The sequence below is a fragment of the Rattus norvegicus genome, chromosome 2 (genome assembly GCF_036323735.1).
Source record: "Rattus norvegicus strain BN/NHsdMcwi chromosome 2, GRCr8, whole genome shotgun sequence".
Classification (NCBI taxonomy): Eukaryota; Metazoa; Chordata; class Mammalia; order Rodentia; family Muridae; genus Rattus; species Rattus norvegicus.
In genome coordinates this window covers 193,080,989-193,096,036 of record NC_086020.1, presented here as the reverse complement: position 1 = coordinate 193,096,036, position 15,048 = coordinate 193,080,989, and the positions used below count along the sequence as shown (strand labels likewise).

General features: G+C 38.2%; 1 protein-coding gene across 10 annotated transcripts in view; it reads left to right on the top strand.

The window, feature by feature from the left end:
• Positions 1-15,048, top strand: part of Sycp1 (synaptonemal complex protein 1) — a 160,071-nt gene that overhangs the window by 49,198 nt on the left and 95,825 nt on the right. For all 10 annotated transcript variants that reach the window (XM_063281327.1, XM_063281328.1, XM_063281331.1 and 7 more), the window contains 4 exon segments: positions 9,391-9,495; positions 10,410-10,513; positions 12,172-12,289; positions 14,514-14,584. In XM_063281327.1, coding sequence (XP_063137397.1) covers positions 9,391-9,495; positions 10,410-10,513; positions 12,172-12,289; positions 14,514-14,584 — 398 coding nt within the window.

Here is a 15,048-nt window from a genome sequence, read left to right as displayed (position 1 = left end):
TGGGCTCCAACCTCGTAGGTAGCAATGAACAGCCTAGTAAGAGCACCAGTGGAAGGGGAAGCCCTGGGCCCTGCCAAGACTGAACCCCCAGTGAACGTGATTGTTGCGGGGAGGGCGGTAATGGGGGGAGGATGGGGAGGGGAACACCCATAAAGAAGGGGAGGGGGAGAGGTTAGGGAGGTGTTGGCCCGGAAACCGGGAAGGGGAATAACAATCGAAATGTAAATAAGAAATACCCAATTTAATAAAGATGGAGAAAAAAAAACCAAAAAACCCCTTAGGTTTCTTTTCACATCAATCTATCTTTGCCAGTTAAATGTGCTTCGTCAAGCGAACAGTTTCATTTTTTAATACAGTTATTTAATCTGTGACTTTTTTTTATTTTTTATTTTATTTTATTTTATTTTATTTTTTTTATTAACTTGAGTATTTCTTATATACATTTCGAGTGTTATTCCCTTTCCCGGTTTCCGGGCAAACATCCCCCTCCCCCCTCCCCTTCCTTATGGGTGTTCCCCTCCCAACCCTCCCCCCATTGCCGCCCTTCCCCCATAGACTAGTTCACTGGGGGTTCAGTCTTAGCAGGACCCAGGGCTTCCCCTTCCACTGGTGCTCTTACTAGGATATTCATTGCTACCTATGGGGTCAGAGTCCAGGGTCAGTCCATGTATAGTCTTTAGGTAGTGGCTTAGTCCCTGGAAACTCTGGTTGCTTGGCATTGTTGTACTTTTGGGGTCTCGAGCCCCTTCAAGCTCTTCCAGTTCTTTCTCTGATTCCTTCAATAGGGGACCTATTCTCAGTTCAGTGGTTTGCTGCTGGCATTCGCCTCTGTATTTGCTGTATTCTGGCTGTGTCTCTCAGGAGCGATCTACATCCGGCTCCTGTCCGTCTGCACTTCTTTGCTTCATCCATCTTGTCTAATTGGGTGGCTGTATATGTATGGGCCACATGTGGGGCAGGCTCTAAATGGGTGTTCCTTAAGTCTCTGTTTTAATCTTTGCCTCTCCCTTCCCTGCCAAGGGTATTCTTTTTCCTCATTTAAAGAAGGAGTGAAGCATTCACATTTTGATCATCCGTCTTGAGTTTCGTTTGTTCTAGGGATCTAGGGTAATTCAAGCATTTGGGCTAATAGCCACTTTTCAATGAGTGCATACCATGTATGTCTTTCTGTGATTGGGTTAGCTCACTCAGGATGATATTTTCCAGTTCCAACCATTTGCCTACGAATTTCATAAACTCGTTGTTCTTGATAGCTGAGTAATATTCCATTGTGTAGATGTACCACATTTTCTGTATCCATTCCTCTGTTGAAGGGCATCTGGGTTCTTTCCATTTTCTGGCTATTATAAATAAGGCTGCGATGAACATAGTGGAGCACGTGTCTCTTTTACATGTTGGGGCATCTTTTGGGTATATGCCCAAGAGAGGTATAGCTGGATCCTCAGGCAGTTCGATGTCCAATTTTCTGAGGAACCTCCAGACTGATTTCCAGAATGGTTTTACCAGTCTGCAATCCCACCAACAATGGAGGAGTGTCCCTCTTTCTCCACATCCTCGCCAGCATCTGCTGTCACCTGAGTTTTTGATCTTAGCCAATCGCACTGGTGTGAGGTGAAATCTCAGGGTTGTTTTGATTTGCATTTCCCTTATGACTAAAGATGTTGAACATTTCTTTAGGTGTTTCTCAGCCATTCGGCATTCCTCAGCTGTGAATTCTTTGTTTAGCTCTGAACCCCATTTTTTAATAGGGTTATTTGTTTCCCTGCGGTCTAACTTCTTGAGTTCTTTGTATATTTTGGATATAAGGCCTCTATCTGTTGTAGGATTGGTAAAGATCTTTTCCCAATCTGTTGGTTGCCGTTTTGTCCTAACCACAGTGTCCTTTGCCTGACAGAAGCTTTGCAGTTTTATGAGATCCCATTTGTCGATTCTTGATCTTAGAGCATAAGCCATTGGTGTTTTGTTCAGGAAATTTTTTCCAGTACCCATGTGTTCCAGATGTTTCCCTAGTTTTTCTTCTATTAGTTTGAGTGTGTCTGGTTTGATGTGGAGGTCCTTGATCCACTTGGACTTAAGCTTTGTACAGGGTGATAAGCATGGATCGATCTGCATTCTTCTACATGTTGCCCTCCAGTTGAACCAGCACCATTTGCTGAAAATGCTATCTTTTTTCCATTGGATGGTTTTGGCTCCTTTGTCAAAAATCAAGTGACCATAGGTGTGTGGGTTCTTTTCTGGGTCTTCAATTCTATTCCATTGGTCTATCTGTCTGTCCCTGTACCAATACCATGCAGTTTTTATCACTATTGCTCTGTAATACTGCTTGAGTTCAGGGATAGTGATTCCCCCTGAAGTCCTTTTATTGTTGAGGATAGCTTTAGCTATCCTGGGTTTTTTGTTATTCCAGATGAATTTGCAAATTGTTCTGTCTAACTCTTTGAGGAATTGGATTGGTATTTTGATGGGGATTGCATTGAATCTGTAGATTGCTTTTGGTAAAATGGCCATTTTTACTATATTAATCCTGCCAATCCATGAGCATGGGAGGTCTTTCCATCTTCTGAGGTCTTCTTCAATTTCTTTCCTCAGTGTCTTGAAGTTCTTATTGTACAGATCTTTTACTTGCTTGGTTAAAGTCACACCGAGGTACTTTATATTATTTGGGTCTATTATGAAGGGTGTCGTTTCCCTAATTTCTTTCTCGGCTTGTTTCTCTTTTGTATAGAGGAAGGCAACTGATTTATTTGAGTTAATTTTATACCCAGCCACTTTGCTGAAGTTGTTTATCAGCTTTAGTAGTTCTCTGGTGGAACTTTTGGGATCACTTAAATATACTATCATGTCATCTGCAAATAGTGATATTTTGACCTCTTCTTTTCCGATCTGTATCCCTTTGATCTCCTTTTGTTGTCTGATTGCTCTGGCTAGAACTTCAAGAACTATATTGAATAAGTAGGGAGAGAGTGGGCAGCCTTGTCTAGTCCCTGATTTTAGTGGGATTGCTTCAAGTTTCTCTCCATTTAGTTTAATGTTAGCAACTGGTTTGCTGTATATGGCTTTTACTATGTTTAGGTATGGGCCTTGAATTCCTATTCTTTCCAGGACTTTTATCATGAAGGGGTGTTGAATTTTGTCAAATGCTTTCTCAGCATCTAATGAAATGATCATGTGGTTCTGTTCTTTCAGTTTGTTTATATAATGGATCACGTTGATGGTTTTCCGTATATTAAACCATCCCTGCATGCCTGGGATGAAGCCTACTTGATCATGGTGGATGATTGTTTTGATGTGCTCTTGAATTCGGTTTGCCAGAATTTTATTGAGTGTTTTTGCGTCGATATTCATAAGGGAAATTGGTCTGAAGTTCTCTTTCTTTGTTGTGTCTTTGTGTGGTTTAGGTATAAGAGTAATTGTGGCTTCGTAGAAGGAATTCGGTAGGGCTCCATCTGTTTCAATTTTGTGGAATAGTTTGGATAATATTGGTATGAGGTCTTCTATGAAGGTTTGATAGAATTCTGCACTAAACCCGTCTGGACCTGGGCTCTTTTTGGTTGGGAGACCTTTAATGACTGCTTCTATTTCCTTAGGAGTTATGGGGTTGTTTAACTGGTTTATCTGTTCCTGATTTAACTTCGATACCTGGTATCTGTCTAGGAAATTGTCCATTTCCTGAAGATTTTCAAATTTTGTTGAATATAGGTTTTTGTAGTAAGATCTGATGATTTTTTGAATTTCCTCTGAATCTGTAGTTATGTCTCCCTTTTCATTTCTGATTTTGTTAATTTGGACGCACTCTCTGTGTCCTCTCGTTAGTCTGGCTAAGGGTTTATCTATCTTGTTGATTTTCTCAAAGAACCAACTTTTGGTTCTGTTGATTCTTTCTATGGTCCTTTTTGTTTCTACTTGGTTGATTTCAGCTCTGAGTTTGATTATTTCCTGCCTTCTACTCCTCCTGGGTGTATTTGCTTCTTTTTGTTCTAGAGCTTTTAGGTGTGCTGTCAAGCTGCTGACATATGCTCTTTCCTGTTTCTTTCTGCAGGCACTCAGCGCTATGAGTTTTCCTCTTAGCACAGCTTTCATTGTGTCCCATAAGTTTGGGTATGTTGTATCTTCATTTTCATTAAATTCTAAAAAGTTTTTAATTTCTTTCTTTATTTCTTCCTTGACCAGGTTATCATTGAGTAGAGCATTGTTCAATTTCCACGTATATGTGGGCATTCTTCCCTTATTGTTATTGAAGACCAGTTTTAGGCCGTGGTGTTCCGATAGCACGCATGGGATTATTTCTATCTTTCTGTACCTGTTGAGGCCCGTTTTTTGAACAATTATATGGTCAATTTTGGAGAAAGTGCCATGAGGAGCTGAGAAGAAGGTATATCCTTTTGCTTTAGGATAGAATGTTCTATAAATATCTGTTAAGTCCATTTGGCTCATGACTTCTCTTAGTCTGTCGACATCACTGTTTAATTTCTGTTTCCATGATCTGTCCATTGATGAGAGTGGGGTGTTGAAATCTCCCACTATTATTGTGTGAGGTGCAATGTGTGTTTTGAGCTTTAGTAAGGTTTCTTTTACGTATGTAGGTGCCCTTGTATTTGGGGCATAGATATTTAGGATTGAGAGTTCATCTTGGTGGATTTTTCCTTTGATGAATATGAAGTGTCCTTCCTTATCTTTTTTGATGACTTTTAGTTGGAAATTGATTTTATTTGATATTAGAATGGCTACTCCAGCTTGCTTCTTCTGACCATTTGCTTGGAAAGTTGTTTTCCAGCCTTTCACTCTGAGGTAGTGTCTGTCTTTGTCTCTGAGGTGTGTTTCCTGTAGGCAGCAGAATGCAGGGTCCTCGTTGCGTATCCAGTTTGTTAATCTATGTCTTTTTATTGGGGAGTTGAGGCCATTGATATTGAGAGATATTAAGGAATAGTGATTATTGCTTCCCGTTATATTCATATTTGGATGTGAGGTTATGTTTGTGTGCTTTCATTCTCTTTGTTTTGTTGCCAAGACAAGTAGTTTCTTGCTTCTTCTAGGGTATAGCTTGCCTCCTTATGTTGGGCTTTACCCTTTATTATCCTTTGTAGTGCTGGATTTGTAGAAAGATATTGTGTAAATTTGGTTTTGTCATGGTATATCTTGGTTTCTCCATCAATGTTAATTGAGAGGTTTGCTGGATACAGTAACCTGGGCTGGCATTTGTGTTCTCTTAGGGTCTGTATGACATCAGTCCAGGATCTTCTGGCCTTCATAGTTTCTGGCGAGAAGTCTGGTGTGATTCTGATAGGTCTGCCTTTATATGTTACTTGACCTTTTTCCCTTACTGCTTTTAATATTCTTTCTTTATTTTTTGCATTTGGTGTTTTGACAATTATGTGACGGGAGGTGTTTCTTTTCTGGTCCAATCTATTTGGAGTTCTGTAGGCTTCTTGTATGTCTATGGGTATCTCTTTTTTTAGGTTAGGGAAGTTTTCTTCTATGATTTTGTTGAAGATATTTACTGGTCCTTTGAGCTGGGAGTCTTCACTCTCTTCTATACCTATTATCCTTAGGTTTGATCTTCTCATTGAGTCCTGGATTTCCTGTATGTTTTGGACCAGTAGCTTTTTCTGCCTTACATTATCTTTGACAGTTGAGTCAATGATTTCTATGGAATCTTCTGCTCCTGAGATTCTCTCTTCCATCTCTTGTATTCTGTTGGTGAAGCTTGTATCTACAGCTCCTTGTCTCTTCTTTTGGTTTTCTATATCCAGGGTTGTTTCCATGTGTTCTTTCTTGATTGCTTCTATTTCCATTTTTAATTCCTTCAACTGTTTGATTGTGTTTTCCTGGAATTCTTTCAGGGATTTTTGCGATTCCTCTCTGTAGGCTTCTACTTGTTTATTAATGTTTTCCTGTGTTTCCCTAAGTGTGTTCATGTCTTTCTTGAAGTCCTCCAGCATCATGATCAAATATGATTTTGAAACTAGATCTTGCTTTTCTGGTGTGTTTGAATATTCCATGTTTGTTTTGGTTGGAGAATTGGGCTCCGATGATGGCATGTAGTCTTGGTTTCTGTTGCTTGGGTTCCTGCGCTTGCCTCTCGCCATCAGATTATCTCTAGTGTTACTTTGTTCTGCTATTTCTGACAGTGGCTAGACTGTCCTATAAGCCTGTGTGTCAGGAGTGCTGTAGACCTGTTTTCCTCTCTTTCAGTCAGTTATGGGGACAGAGTGTTCTGCTTTCGGGCGTGTAGTTTTTCCTCTCTACAGGTCTTCAGCTGTTCCTGTGGGCCTGTGTCTTGAGTTCACCAGGCAGCTTTCTTGCAGCAGAAAATTTGGTCTTACCTGTGGTCCCGAGGCTCAGGTTCGCTCGTGGGGTGCTGCCCAGGGGCTCTCTGCAGCGGCAGCAACCAGGAAGACCTGTGCCGCCCCTTCCGGGAGCTTCAGTGCACCAGGGTTCCAGATGGTCTTTGGCTTTTTCCTCTGGCGTCCGAGATGTGTGTGCAGGGAGCAGTCTCTTCTGGTTTCCCAGGCTTGTCTGCCTCTCTGAAGGTTTAGCTCTCCCTCCCACGGGATTTGGGTGCAGAGAACTGTTTATCCGGTCTGTTTCTTTCAGGTTCCGGCGGTGTCTCAGGCAGAGGTCCTGCCGCTCCTGGGCCCTCCCCCACGGGAGCCCAGAGGCCTTATACAGTTTCCTCTTGGGCCAGGGATGTGGGCAGGGGTGAGCAGTGTTGGTGGTCTCTTCCGCTCTGCAGCCTCAGGAGTGCCCACCTGACCAGGCGGTTGGGTCTCTCTCTCACTGGGTCTGGGCTTATTTTATTTTTTAACTTGAGTATTTCTTATTTACATTTCGAGTGTTATTCCCTTTCCCGGTTTACGGACCAACATCCCCCTAATCCCTCCCCCTTCCCTTTTCTATGGGTGTTCCCCTCCCCATCCTCCCCCCACTGCCGCCCTCCCCGCAACAATCACGTTCAGTCTGTGACTTTTCAACAAAATTGGTATAATCAGAAATCTGTAGAAGGCATTTTGATAACATGAACAATTCAGCAAAACAGTAGCAAGTTCTCTTTTAGGACATAATATATTTTTAATCATGGGTTTTTTTAAAATTAGGTTTACCATACTAGGCATGAAATCAGCCTTTGGACCAGGCCTCGTACCTGATCACTTGACTCTCCCTTTAACAGTGGTTATCCACATTGTGCACTTATAGACACATCTTAGTAGACAGACGAGTATTTTAGTATTCCCTTTGGTTAGTCTAGCTAAGTGTTTATCTATCTTGTTGATTTTTCTCAAAGAACCAGCTCCTGGTTTTGTTGATTGTTTGTATAGTTCTTTTTGTTTCTAATTGGTTCATTTCAGCCCTGAGTTTATTTCCTGCCGTCTACTCCTCTTGGGTGTATTTGTTTCTTTCTGTTCTAGAGCTTTCAGGTGTGCTGTCAAGCTGCTAGTGTATATTCTTTCCAGTTTCTTTTTGGAGGTACTAAGAGCTATGAATTTTCCTCTTAGCACTGCTTTCATTGTTTCCCATAAGTTTTGGTATGTTGTGCCTTCATTTTCATTAAATTCTAAAAAGTCTTTAATGTCTTTATTTCTTCCTTGACCAATCATTGAGTATGGCATTGTCTAGCTTCCGTGTGTATGTGGGCTTTCTGTTGTTTTTGTTGTTATTGAAGACCAGTCTTAGTCTGTGCTGATCTGATAGGATGTAAGGGATTATTTCAATCTTCTTGTATCTGTTGAGGCCTGTTTTATGACCCATTATATGGTCAATTTTGGAGAAGGTAGCATGAGGTGCTGAGAAGTTATATTCTTTTGTTTTAGAATGAAATGTTCTATAGAAATCTGGTAAATCCTTTTGGTTCACAATTTCTGTTAGTTTTACTGTGTCTCTGTTTAGTTTCTGTTTCCATGATCTGTCCATTGATGAGAGTGGGATGTTGCAGTCTCCCACTACTATTGTGTGAGGTACACTGTGTGCTTTCAGCTTTAGTAAAATTTCTTTCTTTCTTTCTTTTTTTTTTTCCGGAGCTGGGGACCGAACCCAGGGCCTTGCGCTTGCTAGGCAAGCGCTCTACCACTGAGCTAAATCCCCAACCCCGTAAAATTTCTTTTATGAATGTTGGTGCCTTGCATAGATGTCCAGGATTAAGAGTTCATCTTGGTGGATTTTTTCTTTTGTGAGTATGAAGTGTCCTTTCATATCTTTTTTGATAACTTTTGGTTTGAAAGTTGATTTTATTCAATATTAGAATGGCTACTCCAGCTTGTTTCTTGGTACCATGTGCTTTGAATTTTTTTTTCAGCCTTTTGCCCTGAGGCATGTCTGTCTTTGTCACTGAGGTGCTGTTCCCTGTAGGCAGCAAAATGCTGTGTCTTGTTTATGTATCCAGTCAGTTAGTCTTTATCTTTTTATTGGGGAATTGAGTTCACTGAGGTTAAGGAAAAGTGATTGTTGTTTCCTGTTACTTTTGTTGTTAGAGGTGGAATTATGTTTGTGCGGCTATCTTCTTTTGGGTTTGTTGAAAGATTCTTGTTTTCTCTAGGCCGTAGTTTCCCTCCTTGTGTTGCATTTTTCTATCTATTATCCTTTGTAGGGCTGGATTGGTGTGAAGATATTGTGTAAATTTGGTTTTGTCATGGAATCTTCCAAATTTCTAAAAGTAACTTTTTCCTTTGTTGCCTCACACCTAAGGTCTGTGAGCAGGCTATTGCCTGGCTTTCTGAATTGTGATTATGCCTTCATTTCAGACCCCTAGAGTAGCTTAGTCTCAACCAATAGACTAATTGTCAAGATAGTACACTGGGACAGCCATCTGAGACAAGAGAAATGACAAAATTGGCTTATTTTCCAGTAGTCATTTTCTTAGCAGATTTAAAATTGGATCCATGTCTTAGCAAGCATTGTGGACTTGTTCTATGTGAAAGACTGGCAGTGTCTTTTCTCTAGGGACATCTGGCTTACCTTTTGGATGAAACTTCTGTCTTTTTTCAGTGTTGGAGCCTCAACTGGAGCAGTGCATTGCCCATTTCTGTTTGCTGTTTTCTTGTGTCTTTCAGCTATGCTTTGTGATTTCTAGTGTTCTTGCAATTATTTCTTCCTTGGAATAGAGCCTGACTTTTGTTAGCCTGACCTTTCTCATTTACTCTGTCCCATGAAGGTGATTTCTGTTTCACCATAGAAATCTCAGTTTTTATATAATTTTTTTTTGCCTCAAGGGTTCTGTTCATTTTTCTTTTTATCAAATTTTGTTTTTGAAATTTACTTAATGACTATTTCTCTATTGAAGCATTTTTAGTCAACAAAACACACTGTAGTTCTTTATGTTATTCTTTGGGAATTTTAATTATTTTCAATATGTATGTAATTTGAACACTCATGGTTTTTATTTCCTACTGTTTTTAGGCAGAAGACCAAAAACTTTTAGATGAAAAGAAACAAGTTGAGAAGCTTGCTGAAGAATTACAAGGGAAAGAACAAGAACTAACTTTCCTTTTGCAAACCAGAGAGGTTTGTTAAAGAAATGTTTGTTCACAATGTTTTGTTAAGAGAATATAGATTTATAAAATATATTATGGTGTAGTTATTTGTTATTTGCTTTGTGAAGGATTTCTTTACGATTTCTTAAAAGTATATGTTCCTATTATATTTAATGTGCTAATGACTGATTTAAAATATACCTAGGGAACCTTCATGTTATAAAGTGGGAGAGAAAGGTCAACATTTAAGAATCCAACTTATCAGAGGCTGGAGAGATGGCTGAGTGGTTAAGATCACTGACTGTTCTTCCAGAGACATGGATTTTAGCACACACTTGGTGGCTTACAACCATTAGAATAAAATGGTTAAAATTATGCATAAACTTTCGTCTGAGCTTTAGGATGTCAAAAAAGAATTTACTTGCATTGAATTTGTTATTGTTAATTTTAAAAATTAAAGTGATTATCACTTAAATTTAAAATATTTAGCTGGACATGATATTTATATCTGTATATAATCCTATTACTTGGGAGGGAAAAGGAGGATAACCAAGGTTCAAAGTTAACCTCATTTTACATAGTGAGTTTGAGACCAGCCTGGCCTGAATGAGACCCTGTCTTAAAAATATTTTTTACTATCCTGCCAAATTTTCTCCACTATATTGCTTGATTACTTAGAACAACCATATCTTTTTTAGTTTTTCTCTTTTTTTTTTTTTGAGACTGTCTATGGAGCTCCTGCTTTGCTGGAACTCACTATGTAGATCAGGATAGCTTTGAACTTATAGAGATCTACCTGCTTCTGTCCCACAAGTCTACAGGATTGTGCCACCATGCCCAGCCTAACTATGTCTTTTATATGGAAAAAAACTACCATAGAACATATGTATTTTATATAAAAAACTGATAGAACATCTGTCATAAATATATACATTTATCTTACAGAAAGAAATCCATGATTTGGAAGTACAAGTAACTGTCACTAAAACAAGTGAAGAACATTATTTAAAACAGGTTGAAGAAATGAAAACTGAGCTTGAAAAAGAGAAGTATGTTTCTCACCTAACTATATATAGTTTAATTACTAAGCTTTATGGTAAAAGTAAATAGTATTTACTATTTATATCAATGGATTTGAAATTGAATGGTGGTGCACAAGTGTAGTCTCAATACTCTGGAAGCTGAAGCAAGAGAATAATGGATTCAGGGACTGTGCTTTGTAGTGAAAACCTTTGTGTCAGGTAAGTTTGTATTGTTTATGTAAAAGAATAAGTAACAAGTTTAAATCATTTCCTATCAGCATATAGTTTTCTCTTGGTGTTTCTGAGCATTTCTCTTGGTGTTCAAGAAACCTTGAACATATACAAATCTGTAGATACTCAAGTCCTACATGCAAGGAGCATAGTACTTGCATATAAACTATACATATCCTCTTGCAAGTAAGTTTTAGCTTACTTCTAAACTATGTGCAGTACTGAATATATGAATTCTGTGTAAGTGTTTGTTCTACTGTATCCAGAAAATAATGGCAAGAAGTTTATGTGGTCAGTCCAGACATATTTTACTAAGCAGTTTCAATCTCTAGATGGATAAGCCCATGGGTGTAAAATTTTAAGATACAGATGGTCTAACAGTAATTTTGGGGGAAGAATTTAGTTTCCCATGAAGATATGTGTTGATAAGATTTCAATGTAAAAATTATTTCTCATATTATCCAAATATTCAGTGGAATGATTGCACTTATTCAGCAAATTTAGTTTGGTAATAATAATTTATCATGGGGAAAGAAGTAAATTTAAATGAATGTTGATGGTAAACATTTTTACCTTTGATTCCTCTCAGGAATTGATAAAAATGGCAAGTAAAGTATTAGGTATGATGCCTTGTGCCTGGAATTCTAACATTTGTGAGGCCGAGGAAGAAGGGTTGCTGTGAATTTGAGGCCAGCTTAGTCTGTATCATGAGTCTCCAGCCTCACCCTTTTCTTATAGCTCCATTCCCTCCTTCTGATATTCTTTCAACAGTTTTTTTCAGGAGACCTAGGTAGCATTCATTTATTAAAAATCCCCTTAAGAATGGAGTGGTTATTTATATTTTAGTACCAAATTATATTATTCTTGCTATATTTGCTCTTTAATCTCTCATTACTTAGGGGGAAAAAGCCTCTTCCTTTCTGCTGAGTTTCCAATATTATTAAGGAGGGGGAAGCAGTAGATGCTTCTGAAATCATTTGGTGTTGCCACACCCTACGTGTCCTTTATTTAAAATAGATACTGGCTTCAGCTAATAGCAACAATAATTTCTCTTTCACTATGGAACATTTGTGACTTTGTAAGAATGGTTGCATTTAATTGCAAATGTTCATGCTTCAAGAACTATTCTAATTAAAGTTTCAGAGGTTTGAAATAAAATATTAGGTATAAAACAATTATTTGAAAAAATGTGTGCTTCATATTTTTAGAAGAAGGAATGATAGTATTGAGAATATACATAGAAATATAATGTGTGGTATATGAAATGTTAATATGGAAATAATTTATATATATTTGAACAAATAATGTAATGAAGCAGCATGAAACTATAACTTTGCTTCAAGAAGTAATGGCAAATCTTATTTGTATCATGCCTTTTCCACCCATTAATATCATTTTGAATTAAATTTTATATCTTTCATTTAATTTTTCTATATGCCTTTTTAAAAAAATAGACTTAAGAATATTGAATTAACTGCAAACTGTGACATGCTTTTGCTTGAGAACAAAAAATTGGTACAAGAAGCAAGTGATATGGTCCTAGAACTCAAGAAACATCAAGAAGATATCATTGTGAGTTGACAGTTATCAGTGACTTTGCTTTCTTACCTTCAAAATTAGAGGTTCTTTAAATATATGACCACTGAGTACCCTTTCAGCTTAAAAAGTTTCATTGTAAAATTATTTCATTGATTTTTTTTATTTTTGAAGAAATATGCATACTATTCTGTGATATGATGATACTGGACAAAAAAATAGAGATTACCAATATATGAAGTTAATATAATTTTAAGCATTAGCAGTTGTATTTAGGGCTGGAGAGATGACTCAGTGGTTAAGAGCAGTGACTGCTCTTCCAGAGGTCTTGGGTTCAAATCCCAGCAACCACATGGTGGCTCACAACCATCTGTAATGAGATCTGATGCCCTCTTCTGGTGTGTCTGAAAACAGCTACACTGTACTTACATAAAATAAATAAATCAACAAATAAATAAATAAATAAATAAATAAATAAATAAATAAGAAGAAACCCAGTTGTATTTAGTAACATTTAGTCATAGATTTCTATGGAAGATAAAATAATGAATAACCTTGTCTTCAAGAACATATGAATTAATATAAAAATAGTGTTCTAGTATTTTAAGTAAAATTAGTATGTTATATATTTTGATAATGTGATCAAGTGTTCTTTGAATTCATCAGTTCACTTCTGCCTTTATGGAAGAGTAGTTGTCAGAGAATAAGATTGATTTTGGTCCTTGAAAGATGAATTATGAATCTTGTAGTTAATGATTAATGAAATACTATGAATAACATAAAAACCTCAAAAGTACCACTGGGAAACCAAACATTTTATTAACTGCTATATATTATTAGGATTGTTTTCAATACATGTCTATAAGCTATAATTATACAAATTAAATAACTCACTGTATTAGTTAGCATTATATTTCTGTGATAAAACACTATGAAAAAAGTATTTTGGGATCAGGAAATGTAGGTTTGTGGGCTAGTGCAACTGGATAGAATGGACCTGAAACAAGAAGTAGGTCAAGAAATATACAGAACCCTGAAATTCTCATCTTGAGACCAAAATCTCACCTTGAAATCAGAAGTAGTGTGGATGGCTCCCTCCCTATTCTCATCCTGCATGCCCCAGGGCATATAGCCTCACAACTCCCCACCTCCATCCTTGGGGAAGTCACAGTAGCCTCTTAGCCAAATTACAGGTTTAAGCACCCAGAATCTCTCTTCATGCAAATAAAGCGTTCCCAGCTCCTCGGCTCTAGCCTATAATGTACACTCTTCTTGAAAAACTCCTACCCACTTCCCAAGGTTTATTTGCATTGTTACCCAGGAATAAAAAGAGCTGCTGTAGCAAACCACTGAACTGAAGGTATCAGAGAAAGGACTGAAAGAGTTTGAAGGGGCTCGAGACCCCATATGAACAACAATGCCATGCAACCAGAGCTTCCAGGGACTAAGCCACTACCCAAAGACTATACATGGACTGACCCTGGGCTCCAACCTCATAGGTAGCAATGAACAGCCTAGTAAGAGCACCAGTGGAAGGGGAAGCCCTTGGTCCTGCCAAGACTGAACCCCCAGTGAACGGGATTGTTGGGGGGAGGGTGGTAATGGGGGGAGGGTGGGGAGGGGAACACCCATAAAGAAGGGGAGGAGGATGTTGGCCTGGAAACTGGGAAAGGGAATAACATTTGAAATGTAAATAAATGCCCAGTTGAATAAAGATGGGGAAAAAAAGGAAAAAAAAAAAAAGAGCTGCTCTTTATGGAATCTCATCTAGAAGAGCTATTTTACTTCCCCCCTCCCCATAAGAAGAGCTCACAACTAATGGTGCTTGAATCCCCTGAGGGCCGAAATAGAGCCAGGCCCACTCATAGAGGTTTATTTGGCTTACATATCTCAAGCATAGTCCATCATGAAGGGAAGTGCTCATTACCAGCTTGCTCCTTGGGGTTTGTACAACTGACATTTTTAGAGTCTAGGACATGTGCCCTGGGGTGATACTGCAGTCAGAGGCCTGAGCCCTCTCAGGTTAATCATCAGTGAAGAAAGTGTCTCATACACTTGCCTACAAGTCAATCTTATGGAGGCAGTTTTTTGACCCTAACTTGTGTTACATTGACCAAAAAATAATTAGTACTCATGTTATTGCTATTTTGTATAATGAAATATAATTTATGCTGACATATGAAGGTTTTAAATATTAATTTCACTTATATTTTTGTTGAAGAAAAGTGATTAACATAAGCATTGTTGATTATTTTTGTAGAATTGCAAAAAGCAAGAAGAAAGGATGTTGAAACAAATAGAAACTTTGGAAGAAAAAGAAATGAATTTAAGGCAAGAGTAATGAGTTTGTCTCTGTCTCAAAAAGGACTTTAGAATTTTTTATTGTTGATTATTGTATAAAGTGAAAAGAAAATTATTTATATTTATTACTGAAACAGTAAAATTATATGAAAATTATTTTAAAGCATCATAAACCTAATTTTTTTCTTTTCTTGGATTTTTTTATTTACATTTCAAATGTTATCCTCTTTCCTGGTTTCTCTCTGCTTCTATGAGGGTGGTCCCCGATTCACCCACCCACTTCAGCCTTCCTACCTTGACATTCCCCTACACTGGGGCATTGAGCCTTGACAGGACCAAGGGCCTCTCCTCCCTTTGGTGCCCAACAAGGCCATCCTCTGCTACATATGCAGCTGGAGCCATGGGTCTGCCTGTGTGTACTCTTTGGTGGTGGTTTAGTCCCTGGGAGTTCTGGGAGGTCTGGTCGGTTGATATTATTATTCCTATGGGGTTAC